Raw genomic sequence first — 21,632 nt, 5'->3', positions numbered from 1 at the left:
AATACATGGTGATAAAAATAAAAATGCCAGTTACCAGAGAAGGGGCTGGATATGACTGAGAGGAGGTGTGATGGGGTTCTGAGATGCCCTTATGGGATCTTCTGAGATATCCTAGCTCCTAACTCAAGTGGTGGTCACTTGAGTGTGTACACTTGGTAAGAATCCATCAAGCTGTTCACTTAGGATTAGTATACTTTCTTTTAATTAAACAAGAAGATTATTTTAAAAATAGAGGCAAATAGAAGAAAAGTCTAAATTCTAGCACCATATGTGTGTGCTCAGTCACTCAGTTGCGTCCAACTCTTTGCAACCCCATGACTCTAGCCCACCAGGTTCCTCTGTCCGTGGGATTTTCCAGGCAGGAGTACTGGAGTGAGTTGCCATTTCCTTCTCCAGTGGATCTTCTCAACCCAGAGATCAGACCCATGTCTCCTGCATCGGCAGGTGGATTCTTTACCACCGAGCCACCTGGGAAGAAAGAATAGAAGTGAGTAAAAGAAAGATCTAAATTCTATCACCAGTTTATATTTAATGCTTGCTATAGAAAATAAGTATACCAACAATCTTAAAGAAAATCTGGACAAAAAGAAATAATTGCTCATAATTACACAATCCTGTTACTCTGTTTGCCTCAATTCACGCGCCTTCTGTTACTCTGTGCCTGTGTGACTTGGCTTCATGCCATCAGGCATCCAGGCACTAGTGGCAGAGCACTCTTATTCTGCCTGCCCACTCAATTAATTGATCAAAGCTCTGCATCCTTTCTGCAAACACACGTTGTACAATATGATGTTCATGATGATCTGTTAGACTCCGGGACCTCTCTCTAAATGTCGATAAGTTTGGTAATAGGCTACACAGTACATCTGCGTGGTTTGAAGAGAGACAGACACTCTTGGTTGCTTGGAGTGAGTGGTAGAGTCTGATTGATCTAGAACAGAAATTGGATCATTTGTAGAGATGTGGGTGGACCTAGAGAATGTCAGACAGAGTGAAGTTAGTAAGAAAAACCCCAAATATGGTATATTAACGCATATATGTGGAATCTAGAAAAACAATGTAGATGATCCTATTTACAAAGCAGAAACAGAGACACAGAAGTCAAGGATAAATATATGGCTACCAAGCAGGGAAAGGGGTATGTGGGATGAACTGGAAGACTGGGATTGGCATATATACATTATTGATACTATGTATAAAATAGATAACTAATGAGAACATACTGCATAGATTAGGGAACTCTACTTAATGTACTGTGGAGCCCTGAATGAGAAGGAAGTCCAAAATAAAGGGGTTCTTCCCAGGTGGCTCAGAGTGGTAAAGAACCTGCCTGCCAATGCAGGAGATGCAGGAGACACAGGTTTGATTCCTGGGTTGGGAAGATCTCCTGGAGAAGGAAATGGCAACCCACTCTAGTATTCTTGCCTGGAAAATCCCATAGACAGAGGAGCCTGCAGGCTACAGTCCATAGGGTCGCAAATGAGCATACAAGGCTGATTCACTTTGCTGTAAAGCCGAAACTAACACAACATTGTAAAGCAAGTATTCTCCAGTAAAAATTAATTTAAAACAAACAAACAAAAAACAGAAATAGAGCAAGCCTCTGGGTCAGTTTAGAAAACCTCTACTCCTGTTCACACGGAGGCTGGCCTCTTGCTTTGCCTTTTCACTGTGGATTTTAACAACATTAATGTTGTCATTAATCCAGAAAAGCACTTAGCTTGTCACCAGGTTACCTTACTTCAGCGCAGTCACAGCTTTCCTGTGGATAAGAACACTTACCGTAATCCACAAATAACCTGCCCTGTGTCTCATCTGCTGTATAACAACTTCCACATTACTTGAGGAAAAGCTCCAAGTGTTTTCAAACTAAAGAAAGAACAGGAGAAAAGAGAGAGAGTCAAAGAAAATAGAAGAAAAGGGAATCTTTCTCATTCGAACTTAAAGAGAATTTTCTTATTTGTTTAAGCAAGGTCATGACATTCTTTTAGGGCCATTGCAATAAAGGTCTTTATTTTATGCATCAAAGTAACTCAATTACTTGCTTTATGGCCTAAAAGGATAGAGTTAAAAGTAATTAGAATAGAGTTTCTAATCTTCCTAAGAGCTCCATTCATTTATTTAAATTGAAGCATAGTTGATTTGCAATGTTGTGTTAGTTCAGGTGTACAGCAAAATTATTCCATTATACATACATACATATATATGTGCATACACATATATATATTTATCCAGATTCTTTTCCCTTATAGGTTGTTACAAAATATTGATTATAGTTCTCTATGCTATGCAGTAGGTCCAAATCTCTGTTTTGTTTTTGAAGCTTAGGAAGCATCTTCTCGAGATAAATGTCATTGCCCTCCAAATTATCCCACTCACTTGATTATATTTACACTGATCCTAATCCATGCAGACCTAGGATCAACACCAACTGTATTTAAATCTCCACCATCTGTAATGGCCATTTTGTCTGGTTTGCTGGAGGCTTCATCCAGCCAGACATATAAATCTCCAGAGGAATTTCTTAAGATGAGTTAAAATATGACACATCCCTTTCCCCAGGGTAGAAACTATATTATAAAAACCAGTTATGTCTTACATGGCGGATGAAGAAGGAAAGTGACTCACCACGAATGTATGTGGTTCCCAAGGTGAGGTCTAAGGAGGAGGAACAGCAGCACCTGGGAACTTACAGTGGAATTTCTCAGGCCCCACCCCAAACCTCCTTTCTGAGACACTGGTAACTGAAGCAGGTTCAATCCCTGGGTTGGGAGTATCCCCTAGAGGAGGAAATGGCAACCCACCCCGATAGTCTTGCCCAGCAAATCCCATGGACAGAGGAGCCTGGCCAGCCACAGTTCATGGGGTGGCAAAAAGTCGGACACAACTGAGTGACTGAGCACACAGTCACAGCTGGTGTTTTAACAAGCCCTCTGAGCGAGTCTGACGCTTGCTCAGATTGCAAACCCTTCATGTGGGAAAATGCTGAGCGTATGTGGATGTCAGACCAACTGACAAGACTTCAGAAACACTAAGCATCTTGTGAATTCATCTGTTAGGCTCTGCAACCTCTCTCTAAATGTTTGTAAATTTTTAAATATACTGCATTTTATAACTACATTAAATTTGCCTTATTTCAAAGATATGTACAGGAAACAGTAGTTTCTAGTACAACCCAAATATCCCAAGCTTTTCAAGCATCTAGATAAAAATAAGGTCTCATGAACATTGATTCTGGTGTTTCACTGGCATATTTGTCCTACCTGTAAATCTCAGGGTCTCCCCACCCAAGGGTGTGGCTAGTTAAACAGGCAGGTTGCAAAGCCTTGCATGGGGCCCTCTCTACCTCAGGGGGCTCCCCCTGTTTTTGGAAATTGGATTTGGGCAAGGGTGGAACAGTAAGAAGGGTGGACTTGGGGATTTGTTTGTGTTTTTACCAATGATGGGAGCAGATTGATATAGGAATGAAACATCTGTGCCACAGTTGAGAGAAGGTTCTGCAGCCTTGGTTGCTATTGGAGTTAGTCACAGAATTGATGTCCAACAATAATCAGTATCAAGGCTGCAAAGAACAAAGAGCTTTTTGAGGGGTCTTAAAAATTACAATTTGGGAGACAGATTCATATAAAACCAAATGAAAGACTCTTCTGGGGAAGAGACTCAGACACTTATGAAAGCAAAAGCCATAAGATTGTTCAATAATTATGATTGACTTTGGTGCAAGGAAGAAAATTTTTTAAAATTTCATCAATTAGTTAATGTTGGCTGTGCTGGGTCTTCATTGCTGTGGGGGCTCTCCTCTCGTTACTCTGAGTGGGAGCTACTCTCGAGCTGTGGTGCTCAGGCTCCTCACTGTGGTAGCTTGTCTTGCTGGGGAGCATGGGCTCTAGAGCATGCAGGCTCCAGTAGTTGTAGCACATGGGCTTAGTAGTTGCAGCTCCCAGGCTCTAGAGCACAAGCTCAGTAGTTGTGGCACAGGGGTTAGTTGCTTTGCAGCATGTAGGATCTTCCCAGACCAGGGATCAAATCTGTGTCTCCTGCACTGGCAGGTGAATTCACCAGGCAAGTCCAAGAAAGGAAATATTTGTCCTTAAGGGATAGGCCATCACTAGTTATTTTAGGGAAATCCAATAAGTATTTTGAGTTTCTGGAACACTGGGCAGATTCTCTGGACACCTGCTTTAGATGGTAAGTGATCAAAAGTCAGGTTCCATCCAGGCTGAGACGTGTGTCAAGTCACACTTTCTCGATGGCCTCCTGGCTCCATTTGAGAGCATTCTCTCAGCAATACCAACTCCATTTTGATTCTGCTTTCACAACTGTGGGCCTGCAGGCCCATCCTAACAGCTCTACCCTCCTCCACTAGGCCCCCTTTCACAATATCTCACTTGCACTCCATTCTGGAAAAGTGTTCCTCATGGTCCAGGGGCACAGTACAATGGGTTGGTTGGCTGTTCTTCATCATGGAACCTCCTCCTCACCATCTCCCTACTCCACTTAACATCCCTTCAGTGAGTATTTCTGGAGCTCTTCATGTCTGGAAATATACCTATGAACAAAATATAGAGCCTTCATGCAGCTTCCTTGAAGAAGCTCCATGGAGCTTTCATGGCGTATTCATTGTCATGGCAATCCTAGCGCAGGTTGGAAAAGAATTTCCAGACACAGAGCATTTCAGAAGGGAGTGAGTTTATTAAGAGTAAACAGCAGAGGTAATGTGGGTGCTGCAAACACAGCGGGCCGACTTCCTGACAGAACTGGGAAAGCCAATGCTTCATGGGTTGGTAGGAGATTTTTATAGCCTCAAGACAGAGAAACTTCCTGCTGGAGGTTGGCATCAGGTGATTGGTTAGCGTGCTAGAGGGTGAGCGCTGAGGTGGGCATTTTGCCTAATATGGAGTCAGGAAGCTTGCTGGTGATGATTGAGGGCCTTTTGACAACGGTTACAAAGGGGCTTATTCAGTTCTGGAGGTGACCGTGTTTCTGGGCTCCCCTTCTGTAGCCTTCATGCCAGGTCTTGCACCTGTAGCCTTGGAATAGGACTCCACATTCATGTCTTCGTGGAGCTTACATGAAGAAGAATGGAGAAGAAAGACAATAAAGAAATAAATTGTATAGTGGCAGGTAGTGACACTGTTTTTTTCAAGTCCCTCGGGAGTCTCACATGTGTGTTCAGCACCAGGTCCACCCAGTTCTTTCACTCTGGCCTTTCTCTCACCATAAGAAGAACACATCCCCTCACCAGCATGTGAGGGCGTGGCTGTGGCACCCCTTGGTGGGAAAGTTCTGTTCTGTGGTCCCTGCCAGCTGCTGCTTCTCAGGAGTTCTGTGTAATCTGGACTAGAAAGCAGGTCTACTGGTAAGGTGGAAATCTGCTGGGTTTGTCTTCCTAGTACCTCTACTGGAGAAGGCAATGGCAACCCACTCCAGGATTCTTGCCTGAGGAATCCCAGGGATGGGAGCCTGGTGGGCTGCTGTCTATGGGGTTGCACAGAGTCAGACATGACTGACATGACTTAGCAGCAGCAGCAGCAGCAGCGGTACCTCTACCCCATCCTAAATCTCGGAGGTATGATGATATGACCTTGACCCAGGCTGGGCCAGCCATGGTATCCCTTCCTCCTGTCCACAGCAATTTGTCCTGAAAAACGGTACATGACCCAAAAGTCATGAAAGCCAGTCAGAGCTCTTTTATGAGATTTGCTATATAGATGATTAGAAAAACTCCCTTTCCACTTGGATGAACCTTAACGTGATGAACCCTACTCCAAGACATGGAGTAAGTGTATGTAAGAAGCACATAGAGAAATCAGACAAGAGAGCCCTGTTGACATATATGGATGTACCATGTCTCATTGTTCCCCAAACAAGTCCCCTCCCTGTACCTAATTACATGAGGCAATACAGATCCTTTCACACTTGAGATACTTTCAGTTATTTGCAGCTGAAAATAAAAATTGTATGCTGAACCTACATTAATTATATCAACTACTTTGACTTGGACTGATGCTAAGGAAAAGAAGCCAGCATTTATTTTATAAAAATTATAGCAGCAATAAAACAAACCCTGCCTTTGACAAAACACCATATTAACATTATAGTAATAAGTTAATATAATTTTATTACACCTTATAAATTAACTATTAATTCTTGCCTGAAAAAAAATGCACCAGCACATATGAGATTCCCTTGAAAGGGCTCACAGACCACCAGTATTGTCCCTGGAGCACACTTTGGAAACTTCTAATTAAAACAGACAACTTTTGTAAACTTGAATGAATGTTCTCATGGATGAAACTTTGTTTTATGCAGCTAATCCCATCAAATATAAAATCTCCTAACCCTAGCAAATATCAGATCTCTCGTTAAATATTATTAAATATTGATGATGCTATTTTAAAACATGATTATAAAAGCTGCATTCAGACTAGCATCATTCTTCAAAGTAATTTCTTAAAAGCATCATAAAATAGAACTATTGTCTATTCATATCATTTGCATTGTACTCATATCCATTAAATTGACAAGATCTTTAGGCTTTTCTCTCTTATAATTACCTATAGTTTATGCTTTTTTTAATTAAACAGGTTCTTAGGTTTCACTTATTCTTTTACTTGATCACTTTAGGTTGATCATGATAGTAAAAGTGCTTTTCTTTGCATAGTGGTATTTGGCATTTAGGGCTTCCTGGTAGCTCAACTGGTAAAGAATCTCTCTGCAATGCAGGAGACCCTGGTTCCATTCCTGAGTCAGGAAGTTCCCATGGAGAAGGGATAAGCTACCCACTCCAGTGTTTTGGGGCTTTCCTGGTGGCTCAGACAGTGAAGAATCCGTCTGCAATGCAGGAGAGCCCGATTGGATCCTTGGGCTGGGAAGATCCCCTGGAGGAGGGTATGCCAACCCACTCCATCACCATCAGCAAAGTGTGTGAAAATCACAACCATAACCACATCTTGGAATTTCAAGGTACTAATAGAATGGCAGAGCACTAACTGTGCATTTGAAAGACTGTGCCCATAAAATGGGGCCCGGAGGAGACCAGATTCAAGTGTTCTTTCCCATATCAGAAAGCTTTCCCCTTCCATTAAATAAATGTAGTTCTAGGTGATTTCTTCTTTTACTTATACAAAACACACATGCGAAACTGGAAAGTTATTGGAACCTAGGGGACTGAAAACATAAGGCACAAAAGGAAGAAACCTAAAAGGCCCCTTGCAAACTCCTTCCCTCCATTGGACTGGAGGACCAGGGATGTTGAGGAGAGGCGCAAAACTCATCGCCGCAACTCCCGCGCCCCTGAGCCGCAGCCTCCAGGCTGTAGGGGCCGCTGCAGCGCCGAGTTTGCGGAGTGCACTGAGACGCTCTCTCCCGCAGGAGGAGACGAGATGGAGTGCGGCGGGCGGGCAGACGAGGTGACCCTGCGACAGGTGAGCGGCGGAAGGGGCTGGGGTGGCGGGGTCGGGGACGAGGTGGCCGCTCTACAGCGGTCTTGATCCTGGCTTTGGCGGGCCCGACCGCCCTGTGGACCTCGCTCCCAGGTGCGTGGATTCGGACTCGGCGGCGTTCCCTCGAGCCCCTCTCTTTCCCGGCACAGTCGTCGCCACTCGGTGAACTCCCAGAGCTGGATCTGGAGGTTTCTGACCCCACGGGCCCGTGTCCCGCCCCATACGTGGACACATTCACCCAAAGAATCTTCTCATTTTCTGGATAGTTTTTTTGGTATCCCACCTCACCAAACTCCTAATTAGGGGAAAGTGGTTTTGTAATTTTTTCACGTGAGGTTCCTCTTTTCTTTTTAACTGTGTTTACAGTCCTGTGTGCCCCCTGCAAGACAATGTCTAGAACTTAAGTGAATGCAGTTTCTTTTTCTGGAGGCTTCAAAGGCATCTGTCTTTGACTAATAGCAAGATGTAGTGTAGGTCCCACAGTATGGGGAAAGCAGCGGACCCAAATAATACTTTACACCCTCAGATTGTTGGCAACATCTTTTGTAAATAACACTCTTTGTCAGTATCTGTCTCTAGGTATGGTAAATTTCAAGGGATTAAAAAAAATAACTCCTGTTTTATCTTAAAAACAACAAATGCACAGTTCATCTTTAAAATTTAAAACCCAAAAGGGAGGGGACATATGTGTATCTATCTGATTCATGTTGATGTATGACCGAAACCAACACAGTATTGTAAAGCAATTATCCTTCAATTAAAAATAAATTTTAAAAAATTAAGTGATTATAATTTTGTGCTTTGTTGGAATATTGCTGCTGCTGCTGCTGCTGCTGCTAGGTCGTGTCCGACTCTGTGCGACCCCAGAGCCGGCAGCCCACCAGGCCCCCCTGTCCCTGGGATTCTCGAGGCAAGAACACTGGAATGGGTTGCCATTTCCTTCTCCAACGCATGAAAGTGAAAAGTGAAAGTGAAGTTGCTCAGTTGTGTGCGACTCCTAGCGATCCCACGGACTGCAGCCTACCAGGCTCCTCCATCCGTGGGATTTTCCAGGCAAGAGTACTGGAATGGGGTGCCATTGCCTTCTCCGGTTGGGATATTACTCAGCCATAAAAATGAACTAAATTGGGTCATTTGTAGAGAAGTGGTTGAACCTGGAGTCTGTCATACAGAGTGGAGAAAATCAGAGAGAGAAAAACAAATACTGTATATTAATGCGTGTATATGGAGTCTAGAAAATGGTACTGATGAAGCCGTTCACAGGACAGGAACAGAGAGACAGATGTGGAGAACAGACTGTGGATGGTGAGGGGGGCTGGGAAGGGGAGGGTGAGACAGATGGAGAGAACAGCATTGACACACATAGGCTACCTTGTAAAATCGCTGGCGGGAAGCTGCTGATAGCACAGGAAGCTCAGTTCAGCGCTCTATGAGACTAGAGGGGTGGACAAGGGTGGGTGGGAGGCTCAAGAGAGGGGGATATATGTATACATATAGTTGAGTCACTGTTATGCAGCAGAAACGAACACTAAAGCAATGATACTCCAATTAAAACAGTTTGTTACATTTCTTAAATCTTGTAATGACTTACAAATGCTGAGTCTTAGCGATTTACAGGTGTATGGTGGACCAGGGGTTGGCTGGAACTTGAGTGACCTGGATTATCTCACTCTTCATGGGCAAAGACAGTCAATCTCTTTTGGTTTAGATTTGTATGGAAAAAAGAATTGAATCAATTGGTGGAGATGAAAATAGCTACCATTTGTTGAACTTCTGTTATGTCCTTTAAAAAATGTTACCTCATTTAATCTACAAAGTCATTCTATGCAATAGGTAATATCCCTTTTATAAAAGTGCAAACTGAAGCTTAGAGAAGTTGTCACTCAAAAACATACACCTAATCGGTAGCAAAGTTGGAATTTGCAACAATGGTACATTCCGTTAAGACAGAAAGCTGTCTGATTCTGCCCTGAACTTGTTTATTCTAAATCAAATTATTTTTAAGGTGTCCTGCCCCAAACTTCAAGTTATTTTCTTAAATTCTGAAATAGTGTGGTATGTGAAACAAAAATAACAAGTACATTTATATATCCTGAAAGTATTTTGTCATTTTATAATTCCCTAAGGCTTTTATTTAATTCCTGGTATTCCTTCTCACCAGTATTCTCTGATTCTGACCGTTTTTTTTTTTTTTTTCATTTATCTTCTGTTCAGATGCTTATTTCAAAATGAATATCTAAGGACTAAGTTTTTCACCAAAGTAAGTCATATTCTTTATATCGTGGTCTAATTTTTATGTCATGCCAGTTTTGTGCCAACAAATTGTTTAATATCAGCTGCCAAGTACATTCTGGATTATCCCACAGAGCAGAATTTTAATAAAGGAGAGAAAATGGTTTAAAATTCCTACTGCTGAAAATCATCTTTGTACCGTCTCTCACAGTGTATTTGTTCTGGGGGCACCATTTTCACTCACACTTTAGGGCGTTGCTACAAAGAGGCTGCTGCTTCCTCTCTCGTCACCTATTGCCTTCCCCAGAGAAAGGGCAGGAGGAAAAGGTAAAGAACCTTTTGCTGGGAGGGATGTATGAAGTAAACGCAGTTTAGTTTACATCTTTTCTTTTAAAAAAGCTTTTAGATTGGAGTATAGTTTATTTACAATGCTGTATTAGCTACAGGTGTACAGCACAATGTATGATTTAGTTATACATATGTTTTTTTCAGATTCTTTTCCCTTATAGTTTATTACAAAACATTGAGTGTAGCTCTCTGTGTTATATAGTACATCCTTGTTGATTATTTTATATACAGTCGTGTATGTTAATCCCAGATTCCTAATTTATCCCACGCTACCATTCCCTTTTTTGTAACCATAAGTTTGTTTTCTATGTCCGTGAGTCTGTTTCTGTTTTGTAAATAAGTTTGTTTGTATCATTTAGATTCCATGTATAAGTGATATCAGATGGTATTTGTCTTTCTCTTTTTTGACTGACTTTGCTTAGTATGATCTCTAGGTCCATCCATTTTGCTGCAAATGGCATTATTTCATTTTTTTGTTGTTCAGTTGCTCAGTTGTGTCGAAATCTTTGCTACCCCATGGACTGCAGCACACCAGGCTTCCCTGTCCTTCACCATCTCCCAGAGCTTGCTCAAACTCATGTCCATTGAGTCAGTGATGCCATCCAGCCAATCTCATCCTTTGTTGTCCCCTTCTTCTGCCTTCAGTCTTTCCCAGCATGAGGGTCTTTTCCAGTGAGTCAGTTCTTCGCATCAGGTGTCCAAAGTATTGGAGTTTCAGCTTCAGCATCAGTCCTTCTGATGAATATTCAGGACTGATTTCCTTTAGGATGGACTGGTTGAATCTCCTTGCAGTCCAAGGGACTCTCAAGAGTCTTCTCCAACATCACAGCTCAAAAGCGTCAATTTTTCAGCATTCAACCTTCTTTATAGTCCAACTGTCACATCCACACATGACTTCTGGAATAACCATAGCTTTAACTATATGGACGTTTGTCTGCAAAGTAAGGTCTCTGCTTTTTAATACGCTGTCTAGGTTTGTCATAGCTTTTCTTCTTACATTTTTTAGGACTGAGTAATACTCCATTGTGTATATGTACCACATCTTTATCCATTCATCTGTTGGTGGGCAGTTAGATTGCTTACATGTCTTGGCTGTTGTAAATAGCCAAGTTTACACCAAGTGAACACTGCGGTGCTTGTATCTTTTTGAATTATGGTTTTCTCTGGTTATATGTGCAGGAGTGGGTTTGCTGGATCATATAGTAGCTCTATTTTTAGTTTTTTAAGAAGCCTCCGTACTGCTGCACCAGTTCACACTCTCACAAACAGTGATGGAGGTTTCCCTTTTCCCCACATCCTCTCCAGCATTTATTATTTGTAGATTTTTCAGTGATGGACATTCTGAACAGTGCTAGATGATACCTCACAGTGATTTTGATACTCTGATAGTTAGCAGTGTTGAGCACCTTTTCATCTGCTTTTTGGCCTTCTGTATCCCTTCTTTGCAGAAATGTCTGTTTAGGTCTGCCCATTTTTTGTTTGGGTTTGACTTTTTTTTTTGGATATTGAGCTGCATGAGCTATTTGTATGTTTGGAGATTAATCCCTTGATTCCATGATTTGTAAGTATTTTTTCCCATATTTGGTTGTCTTTTCATTTTGTTTATGGTTTCCTTTGCTGTGCAAAAGCTTTTAAGTTAATTAGGTTGCATTTGTCTATTTTTGTTTTTATTTTCATCACTGTAGTAGGTGGGTCCTTTGGGATCCAAAAAGATATTGCTGAGACTTATGGCAAAGAATGTTCTGCCTATATTTTCCTCTAAGCGTTTTATAGTATCCAGTCTTAAACTTAGGTCTTTAATCCATAAGTTTATGTTTGTGTATGGTGTTAGAGAATCTTCTAGTTTCATTCTTTTACATGTGGCTGTCCAGTTTTCCGAGTACCAGTTGTTGAAGAGACTTGTGTTTTGTCCTGGAGAGATGTATGATGTAAATACAGCTTAGTTTAGATCTTTTTTTATAGGCAGGTATGAAAAATGCAAATGTCTTCTATTAAAAAAAATTATGTACACAATTTCTTATTTAAGGGAACAAGAAATGGGTGATGGAAAATAATGAAGAAGAATAAGAACGGGGCACCTAGACAGATTGCACAGCCATGGGGTGGCCCCTGGGATACCTAACCTATTGAGTGTTTTAGAGGTCAGCCGGTGCAGAAATTAATCACCAAATTGGCCAGCAGCAGTGCAGTGTCAAGTTTCTATCATCCCTGCTCGTGTGTGTTTGTGTGTGTGTGTGCATGTATGCGCGTGTGCACACTAGAGAGAGAGAGTCCCCTTTTTAACACAATAAATGCGGGTCCTGGCTTAAGAATGAACTCATCTTGAAAGCAAATATATCTAGAGATTGATCAATATCATATGTGAATAAGTAAGTGTGATTTACCTCGTGCTTTGCAGTGGGGGAAAAAAAAGAAGAAGTGGGAGAAAGTGATGGGGAGACTTAGAAGCTCCAATGGATGTGTGTCAGATGGTAACTCTGTTGGAATAGGTTGTTGCTGTGCTTTGAATTTATGATTAGTTCTGTAGCTTTTAAAATTAGAACTTATATCAGCTCTGATTAACACACCTGTGAAGAAACCACTAAGGTTTGCATTTTATGTACTTACTCAGCCACCATATCGTGCCTGTCCTTCACAGTCATATTCCTACCGTTCTGTGTGCCAGGCGTGTGTGGGGATATAAAAGAACACTCTCTGACATGAAAAGTCTCATTTTGTTCTGTTCTTATTACAGATTCTTACCTAATAAGTCCCTTTTTGGCCTCAGTAATCTGTCTCTTTTTATTTAAAGTATCAGTCAGTCATTCAGTTCAGTCACTTAGTCGTGTCTGACTCTTTGCGACCCCGTTGACTGCAGCACACCAGGCTTCCCTGTTCATCACCATCTCCTGGAGCTTGCTGAAACTCATGTTCATCTAGTCGGTGGTACCATCCAACAATCTCATCCTCTGTCATCCCGTTTTTCCTCCTGCCTTCAGTCTCCCAGCATCAGGGTCATTTCCAGTGAGTCAGTTCTTCGCATCAGGTGGCCAAAGTATTGGAGCTTCAGCTTCAACATCAGTCCTTCCAATGAATATTCAGGACTGATTTCCTTTAGGATTGTCTGGTTTGATATCTCTGCAGTTCAAGGGACTTTCAAGAGTCTTCTCCAACACCACGGTTCCAAAGCATCAATTCTTCAGCACTCAGTTTTCATTATGGTCCAGCTCCACATTTATGCATGAATTAAAGTCAGTAGTTCTAAATTGTAAGACTCTAAAATAACTTCCAAATCAAAGATTTGTCATATTTATGGAGTATTTTGCCATACTGTAATAGAAATGCAGTGACCAGTCCTAAGAATAATAAATATATAGTTTTATATTTAACTAAAATAATATTGGTATAATTATTTTCATAAATGTAAGGGGGATGTGTGTGTGCACGCACGTGCACGCACTTAGTCACTCAGTCATTTCTGACCCTTTGTGACCCCATGGACTATACAGTCCATGGAATTCTTCAGTCCAGAATACCGGAGTGGGTAGCCTATCCCTTCTCCAGCGGATCTTCCCGACCCAGGAATTGAAAAGGGGTCTCTTGTATTGCAGGTGGATTCTTTACTATCTGAGCTACCAGGGAAACCCTTTAATTTGTAAAAGTCCCTTTCAATAAACATTTGCAGTAGTTTCCAGCCTATGTATTCTTTGTCATTTCTGGCAAAGAGTTTAACATGAACAGTTTAACATAAATGAAATATTGGTGTCTAGAGTTTACAGTATAATAAATACTACCTTGACTGCTTATTTACTTGTTTCATCAAAGTAAATATAGGTTCAGCTAAGGAAAGAGAGAATCTTGTGCAAATACAATATATATATAGCTGAGAGGCTATCTCCCAGGCAATAGACCTCAGTAAGATCCCCAAATAAAACTTATCTTGCAACTTTAAGTTTGTGCATTTTTCTTCAGTTTACAGTTTCAAGAAATTCAGCTAAGAAATGTGCATGTGAGTGGACCCCTGGTTCAGCAGAAAACATTGGAGTTTTTTGGTAACCTTGGGCATGATGTGTTGGAAGCTTGTGCTGGCTGAACAGATTTCAGGCATATTATGGAATTGTTTCAGAAGCTGTCTGTAGTGGAAAAAAATCACTGTTCCAATAGAGAAAATTAGTAACTTGAATGCTGTTGAAGTTTTTAAAAAATTGCTAGTTACTGCTTGAATGATGTGTTAAATGCTATTGAACTGTTTTATGAGTTGTTACCTCATATAATTCATGTCCAAAGTGGACTTCAAAGAAGAGGTATATAGAGGTTGATGATCATTCTTTTCTGCTATAATGCATCATGGTCAGAAGAGATGAGACCACTTGTCATTGGCAAGTCAGTTAACCCCCAGGGCTTCAGAAATGTTCATTTGCTCCCCAGTGATGATGAAGCCAGTATACATGTCTAGAGAACATGAGGTTTATTTGATGAATAACTGAGAATGGTTGGCAAGAGGAAGAAAGAAGTGAAAAGCAAGGTCCTCTTGCTGATGGACACCTTCTCTGGCCAGGACACTCCTGTGTTTGGATCACATGTGTTGAGTTTTCTCATTGACTAATCTTTTTCACTTTTGAAAAAACTGAACTCCTAAGTTTCTCCATAAGTAATAAGGTTGCAGAAATATTGCTTTTATAAAAGACTGTAAAATGGAAAACTTAATACTTGAATAAACAGAGCCCCAACAAGTGTTTAAACATGAGTGTTTAACATTTACTGAGGGTTCGCCATTTCCCCCAAAGAATTTTATTATATTGTCATGAATCTCAGCCGTTCTTTAGAAAGTTTTCTTTCCCTATCTTTTCCCTTCCAAAATTCCCCCCACCCACCCCACCAGCATTCGGTGGCAGGATTGGTAAGAATAACCTTTTGCCTAGCAGTATGTAGAAGAAAAAAATATTCACAAAGTGTTGACATTCTAGCAGGGAGAAATGGAAGCCAAAAGACATACTTGGATCTATTAGGATAGATCCTGAGTAATTAATTAAGGAGGTAGCATAGTGTTTGTTGCCAGAGGGCGGGTGATGGAGGAGGAGTAAGGACAGCAGCTGCTCACCCCTCCTGCATGGCACTGGTGCTGGGGTGACCCAGTGGAGGGAGGCGGAGGGGTGGGAAGGGAAAGTGGGAGGAATGGAGCAGAAGAATGCGCATGCTTCTTAGGGCGGTGTCCTGAAAGGGCTGTTGGAAGGTGAGGAACGGTGAAAATGGAAGGAAATTAAGAAGGTGTGGATAACCCACTGGCCATTCCTACCCTTAGTACCCCCTTCATATAAGCAAGATACAGCGTGACTCATACCAGCAAACAAATTCCGTAGGCTCCTGGGAAAGTAGGAAAACGACTTTTGCCTACCTCACTAGTTCCATGAGATGAAAAATAACCATTTTACCAAACGAAACCTAAAGGCCATTTACAAAGTACATATTATACAAAGTAATAAAAGAATTGACTGTCACTTTTGGTATATATCTAGACTGGAATTCGAAAAAAAGACTGAATGTAGAATGATTTTTTTAAAGAGCATTATCAGAAAAACGTAACTTTGAAGGGAAAAAAGTCTTTTATTTTATTTTTAGGTATTAAATCATCGTTAGTCAAGATGTCTTCAGCACCTGAGCCTCCAGCCTTTAAAAAGGAGCCGCCCAAGGAGAAAGACCTGGGAAACGTAGGGCTCAGAGGGGTCCGCACCACAACCTTATTTCGAGCTGTGAATCCAGAGCTCTTCATTAAACCTGTAAGAAATACATCCAGGATAAGACTATGTTCAATTTACCTAGGCTTTCAGAAATAGAAAGTTCTAATTTTCCTGTAACATTTGATTTTATCATGGAAATTTGATGTTAACTAGTAAGACCTCTCTGGTTAAGAAGCAGATGGAAGGAAAATCTTAAATGCTGTTTCACTAAATATACATATAAAACTAATTATTTTGAGGGTGTTTGAGAATTTAAATGGTAAATAGTTGAATTTTAATCAACTGATCAAATTCCTGTTTAAAATTTTATTTTAATAGCTGCATTGATTTTAAGGAAACTTGTTTGATCGGGTACTATTAAGTAAATAAGACCTTCCATTGAAACAAAGGAAACAGAATGAAAATCTGATCAGTCTATAATCCTAGGCTTATTAATAATATTTTAACCTAGGAGATTTAGCAAACATATTGAAAAATATGAAAACATGCATTTATACACTGTTAGGGAGTTAGCTAACCATATTTTTGTAGCAAGTAACTGAATACATTTGATTTGTTAAGTTTTATTTTTTGAAAAATGCAGATCAAGTCATAAAATTTACTTAAATGTTTGAATTTGATTAGGATTTTAATAACATTAGTTACCAGTATAGAAAGTTAAATAGGTCAATTTAGCAATCAAATCATTAAATCAAGGTAGACTGTTTTAAAAACTTTGAACTAATGTGTTTTTTTACTTGCCAAGTACAGTTCAAGAACTGCAAAAGTAAGCTGCTCTGAGTGAGTGGCCTTTCTCAGATGTCCATCCCACTGAAAAAGTTTGACCTTGATTTTTTTGATGATTAAGAATAGTAGTGAAACAGAAGCAGAAATAATGACAGAAGCAGAAAATACAGAATTTAAAAGCTCTTTTTAAAAAAATTCAGGAACTCCTTAGCTGTCTAGTAGTTAGTACTCTGCCTTCTCACTGCCAAGGGCCCACGTTCAATCCCTGGCTGGGGAACTAAAATCCCCAAAAGTGTGTGGTGTGACCAAAAAAAAAAAATCAATGTAGCCTTCCTTTGCCTCTTAGGGTCTTGGATTTTACACAGCAAATCAGAGTTATTGTAACAGCATATCTGTTCTATGACTGTGTTTCTTGAGGTAACAGAATAAGTTCCCAGAGAAGGGTGTGTCTGTTTTGCTGTACCTGGTATATAACATGAAAGGCTTTCTGCCAGTTTTTCATGATCCTGGGTGACAAGAAAAGCATGTAGACTTCATTCCTCACTTCTTAATAAAAATAACAAATTTAAGGTTTGCAGATGGAAAACTTGGGCCCAAAAAAGTTAAGCAACTTCTTCACAACATAGGTAACTGAAAACTGAGCACCGGACTAATTTCCTTCTAAAGGTGAAGGTCGGAGATGTCCCAGCTGTGAAGAGAAGAAGGAAGAGTCTTCCATAGTCTCTAAGTTATCAGGAGTTGAGTTAACTGAATAAAGAAATGGATAAATGTTAGAAATGGAATTTTACCCTAGGAATGCTGGTGTGGTACTAAAGCCTTGGCATGACGAGGAGAAAGTGCAGGAAATATTTGAGTCTCCTCAAATGATTGGTCTTATTGAGACCTTGTGATTTTTTTTTTTTCTTTGACAGAACAAACCTGTAATGGCTTTCGGATTAATAACCCTTTCGCTCTGCGTGGCTTATATCGGTTACCTACATGCGACGCGGGAGAATGAGAAGGACCTCTATGAAGCTATTGATAGTGAGGGACACAGTTACATGAGGAGGAAAACGTCTAAATGGGATTAACTGAGCTGGCTGCTGCAGATGAAGGTTTACGGGGGCTCTGAAATCTTCAGCTGAAGATTAGGACCACACAGTGTCTTGTTTGTTGTTCCAAAAGATGCTGCTGAGGAAGAAGGATGGCGATTGCAGCCAGACCCCTAGAGAGAATGTTGTCCTTTCAAAATGGCAGCCGTTATCGCATTCTTTTTTCCACAGAAAGAGCTGTTCAGTATTTTAATTTTATTAAATCCTCTTTTAAAAAGTGCCATGAGAATGGAAGTCATTTTTGTAAATTATAAAGTTCTGTCCAATAAAAGTACTGCTGCTCTTAAATTTGCATGGTATTGTTAATATTTTAAGGGGAATGTTCATTTACAGCTGTTATGACGGTTTAGTTTTGCTATTTGCAAAGGCAGTGCTCTTTTTCTACCTGGTGAAGAAGAAAATGATTATAAATTATTATAAAGCTTGCAGTTAAAAACAGTTTTTACAGAATTACAGATGGGTCATATATTTCAGTTTTCCATTTCAGCTAATTTTGGTCCAGATTTTTATTTTAGTTGAAAAGATACTCCTACTCAATTACTAAAATAAAGATTACATGAAAGAATAACCCAGAGTAATTTGAGTTTTCCTTTAAAAAAAATAACCAGACAGTATGTTATACTGAGTATAATGTTTTTGACTACAACTAAATTATTTATTTTGTTTTCATTGTAATTTATTATTTCATTGTTACTTGTATTTCATTGTTATTTCATTCATTATCATTGTAATTTAATGTTGCAATGATACTATAAATGTAAGACTGAATGTTCTTATGGTTACTTGAAAACTAGAACTGCTCAGTAGATAAGAAGGTCTAGATTTAAAGTAACCATAAGCATGTGGGGTTTATCTTATACCTTTCTGATAAAGGTTCTGCTGCGGCTGCTGCTAAGTCACTTCAGTCATTGTCCAACTCTGTGCGACCCCATAGACGGCAGCCCACCAGGCTTCCCTGTCCCTGGGATTCTCCAGGCAAGAACACTGGAGTGGGTTGCCATTTCCTTCTCCAATTAATGAAAGTGAAAAGTGAAAGTGAAGTCACTCAAGTCGTGTCCGACTCTCAGTGACCCCATGGACTGCAGCCCACCAGATTCCTCCATCCATGGGGTTTTGTTCTAGATGTGTTTTATTTCTAGATATTTACCACATTCTCCAAATCATTGGAATTGCATCTTAGTAAATAAATCTTGTCTCTGAAATTTTGTTTCATTTATTATTAACAAGTGAAATAATTTCTCAGGCAGTGTTTATCATCATAATGTAAGATTTAATTTCCAGTGCTTTATGGTAGTTTTGTAAGATACATGAAAAAGTAATTATGTCTCATTTGTAGATATTAAAGAGCTTAGCTAATTAAGTTACCTGTATGCAACTAAATTAAATCTTTATTACTGACCCTTAAATATTTCTTTGCGAGGTCTCTCTATGTAGTACACTTCATACAGTTTAAATACACTTAGGTGATATACAATGCCTTTTATTTTTTTTTACAATGCCTTTTAATTTAAAGTATTATCTTTTGCTGTTGGCCGGTAAAGAACTAGAGTTCTGTTTTCAACTTATGCATTTAATGCCACATCATCATCATTAGAGTTCTTCTAATATTCAACAAAAGAAGTTACTGTTTGGTGGAGGAAGTATTAGTGAGCTATCAAGAGGTTATTGCAACAAAGAAGGGCTGCAGGAACTGGGCAGAGGGCAGCCTTAAACCACGTGACTGTGTGTGAGTGAACCAGGGTAGCAGTTGCACAGCTGCAAAAAATAGTGCAAGGGAAGAATTCCATTGAATATTAGAAACAACCTAACTTCCCTGGTGGCTTAGATGGTAGAAGTGTCTGCCTACAATGTGGGAGACCCGGGTTTATTCCGTAGGTCGGGAAGATCCCCTGGAGAAGAAAATGGCAACCAACTCCAGTATTCTTGCCTGGAAAATTCCATGTACAGAAGAGCCTGGTAGGGTACAGTCCGTGGTGTTGCAAAGAGTTGGGACAGGACTGAGCGACTTCACTTTCACTTTCAACCTAACTGTGATACTGTTCATAGGTCTGTTACAAGTTGTGTAGCACAGTCTTCTATGTGCAGTGTCAAAGACTGCTTGGCTGTGGATGTTTTCATTCCTCCTCTAAAGGAAAATGAGACAAAGTCAGTGGTCTAAGGAGGGGATGCTCAGGGCAAGATGTTTACGGCATCTTGGAGTCTGGTAGGAGGAATGTTTTCCAGTGCAGGAATCTGGTTGAGATCGGGCAAACTGTAACATAATAGATTGTCCTGAAGCAAGTATTGATAAATGAACTGGTAAGCAGCAAGCAACCTCAGCCCAGGGAAGTAATTTTTTCTGATAAAAGAGCCATTTGCCCAGAAGAGCAAGCAGTTTAGTTTTTAAAAATTTCCCAGTGTAAACAGTGAAGTTATTTATTGTTTAATAGCCTTATCTTCTGTAAGGCAACCAATCTGTCCCAGTTTTCTAAGCAAGGAGGGGATTCTTGAGATGCAGTTCTTTCCATTTTAAAACAAGGACAACAAATGAATTAACTATGATTTTAAAAGCCAACCTTAGTAGTTTTGAGTGCTTGCTTACTGAAAATAATTTTTCCTTTAAGGTACTGTGTGATTTTATTGTTTTATTGTCCTGACACAAAAGCATTATAGATAACCTAAAAAAAAAAATTAAACTCCCTTTTTTTTGTTATGGCCTAAAAAAATCAATTCTTTAAGTAAACCATTTAACAGAAAGTATGGTAGACTGAATAATACACCTCTTTTCCCACACCACCCTAGAGATGTTTGAATCCAAATTCCAGAACCTGTAAACATGTTCCATTATATGACAGAAGGGTCAAGGTTATACCAATAACCTCAGATATACAGATGACACCACCCTAATGGCAGAAAGTGAAGAACAACTAGAGCTTCTTGGTGAAGGTGAAAGGAGAGTGAAAAACCTGGCTTAAAACTCAACATTCAAAAAACTAAGATCGTGGCATCCAGTCCCATCCCTTCATGGCAAATAGGTAGGGAAACAAAACAGTGACAGGCTTTATTCTTTTGGGCTCCAAAATCGTGCAGATGGTGATTGCAGCCATGAAATTAAAAGATGCTTGCTCCTTGAAAGAAACTCATTGGAAAAGACCCTGATGCTGGGAAAGATTGAGGGCAGGAGGAGAAGGGGGTGACAGAGGATGAGATGGTTGGATGGTATCATTGACTTAATGGACATGAGAGAGAGAGAGTGAAGTACAGGGTAGCCTGGCATGCTGCCGTCCAGGGGGGGTCACAAAGAGTCAGACACGACTGGGAAAAAAAAAACATGGCAGAAGGAACTTGACAGATGATTAAGTTCAGGATTTGAAATAGGGAAATGACCTTTTATTATTTGGGTGGGCATGATATAATCACAGAAGTCCTTATAAGAGCGAGGCAGATGATGAGAGGAAGAAGCAATGTCACCCTGCAAACAGGAGGATAAGAGGCTATGTTGATGCAAGTCCATGGGCCAAGGAATGGGGACGGTCTCTGGAAGCTGGAAAAGGCAAGGAAACAGATTCTCCCTGAAACCTCTAGAAGGAACCAGTTCTGCCGACACTGTTGTGGACTTCTGACCTCCAGAACTGCAAGAGAATGAATTTGTGTGGTTTTAAGCCACCGAGTATGTAGACATTTGTTACAGCAGCAGAAGGAAACATATAGGAAGTATCTGGGAAATGAAGAGGTGTACCATGCTGCCTTTTGTCATTATTTCTAGTTGCTTTTATGAGCAAAGCTTGTCTTACCTAGCAACAGTTGCTAAGTAAGTTAACAATTTAATCTAGACTCTAGGAGGGAGCAGCTGCTTAAATCTTCCCAAATCCAGTGCCCAGACCTTCTATGGGCAGAAGCTTTCAGTACCATTCTTTACCACTAGGCATATAACCACTTCCTAATCATGGTGAATCATTTAATCCTGACAAGCCTCTAGCATTGTCTTCAAACCTTCAATCTCTTCTGCTTTCTCAAACTTGAACTTTTCTTAAAACTACTTTTCCTAATCCTAAGAGTATTTTAATTGTACATAGTAAAAGACAACTTTAATT

The 21,632-nt window shown here is 40.2% G+C and overlaps 1 protein-coding gene across 5 annotated transcripts; it reads left to right on the top strand.

Moving 5' to 3' along the window:
• The first annotated feature begins 7,379 nt into the window (after positions 1-7,379).
• SMIM8 (small integral membrane protein 8) lies at positions 7,380-17,877 on the top strand. Of its 5 annotated transcripts, none has more exons than XM_052645887.1 (4): positions 7,380-7,427; positions 9,660-9,705; positions 15,624-15,781; positions 17,380-17,877. In XM_052645887.1, the coding sequence occupies exons 3-4, from the start codon at positions 15,647-15,649 to the stop codon at positions 17,536-17,538; spliced, it is 294 nt and encodes a 97-aa protein (XP_052501847.1). In that variant the 5' UTR covers positions 7,380-7,427; positions 9,660-9,705; positions 15,624-15,646; the 3' UTR covers positions 17,539-17,877. The 5 variants fall into 5 exon arrangements, with proteins under 5 accessions (XP_052501847.1, XP_052501848.1, XP_052501851.1 ...); XM_052645890.1 differs by lacking the exon at positions 7,380-7,427 and adding an exon at positions 13,977-14,013 and having other exon boundaries at positions 9,663-9,705; XM_052645889.1 differs by lacking the exon at positions 7,380-7,427 and adding an exon at positions 13,977-14,056 and having other exon boundaries at positions 9,664-9,705.
• Positions 17,878-21,632: the final 3,755 nt, after the last annotated feature.

Source organism: Budorcas taxicolor, chromosome 9 (genome assembly GCF_023091745.1).
Source record: "Budorcas taxicolor isolate Tak-1 chromosome 9, Takin1.1, whole genome shotgun sequence".
NCBI lineage: Eukaryota > Metazoa > Chordata > Mammalia > Artiodactyla > Bovidae > Budorcas > Budorcas taxicolor.
This window is presented reverse-complemented; position numbering and strand designations above follow the sequence as displayed.

Coding starts and splice junctions, on each gene's coding strand:
- SMIM8 (XM_052645887.1), top strand. CDS start 15,647: ATGTCTTCAGCACCTGAGCCTCCAGCCTTTAAAAAGGAGCCGCCCAAG. Junction 15,782..17,379: donor CAGAGCTCTTCATTAAACCT/GTAAGAAATACA, acceptor TTTCTTTGACAG/AACAAACCTGTAATGGCTTT.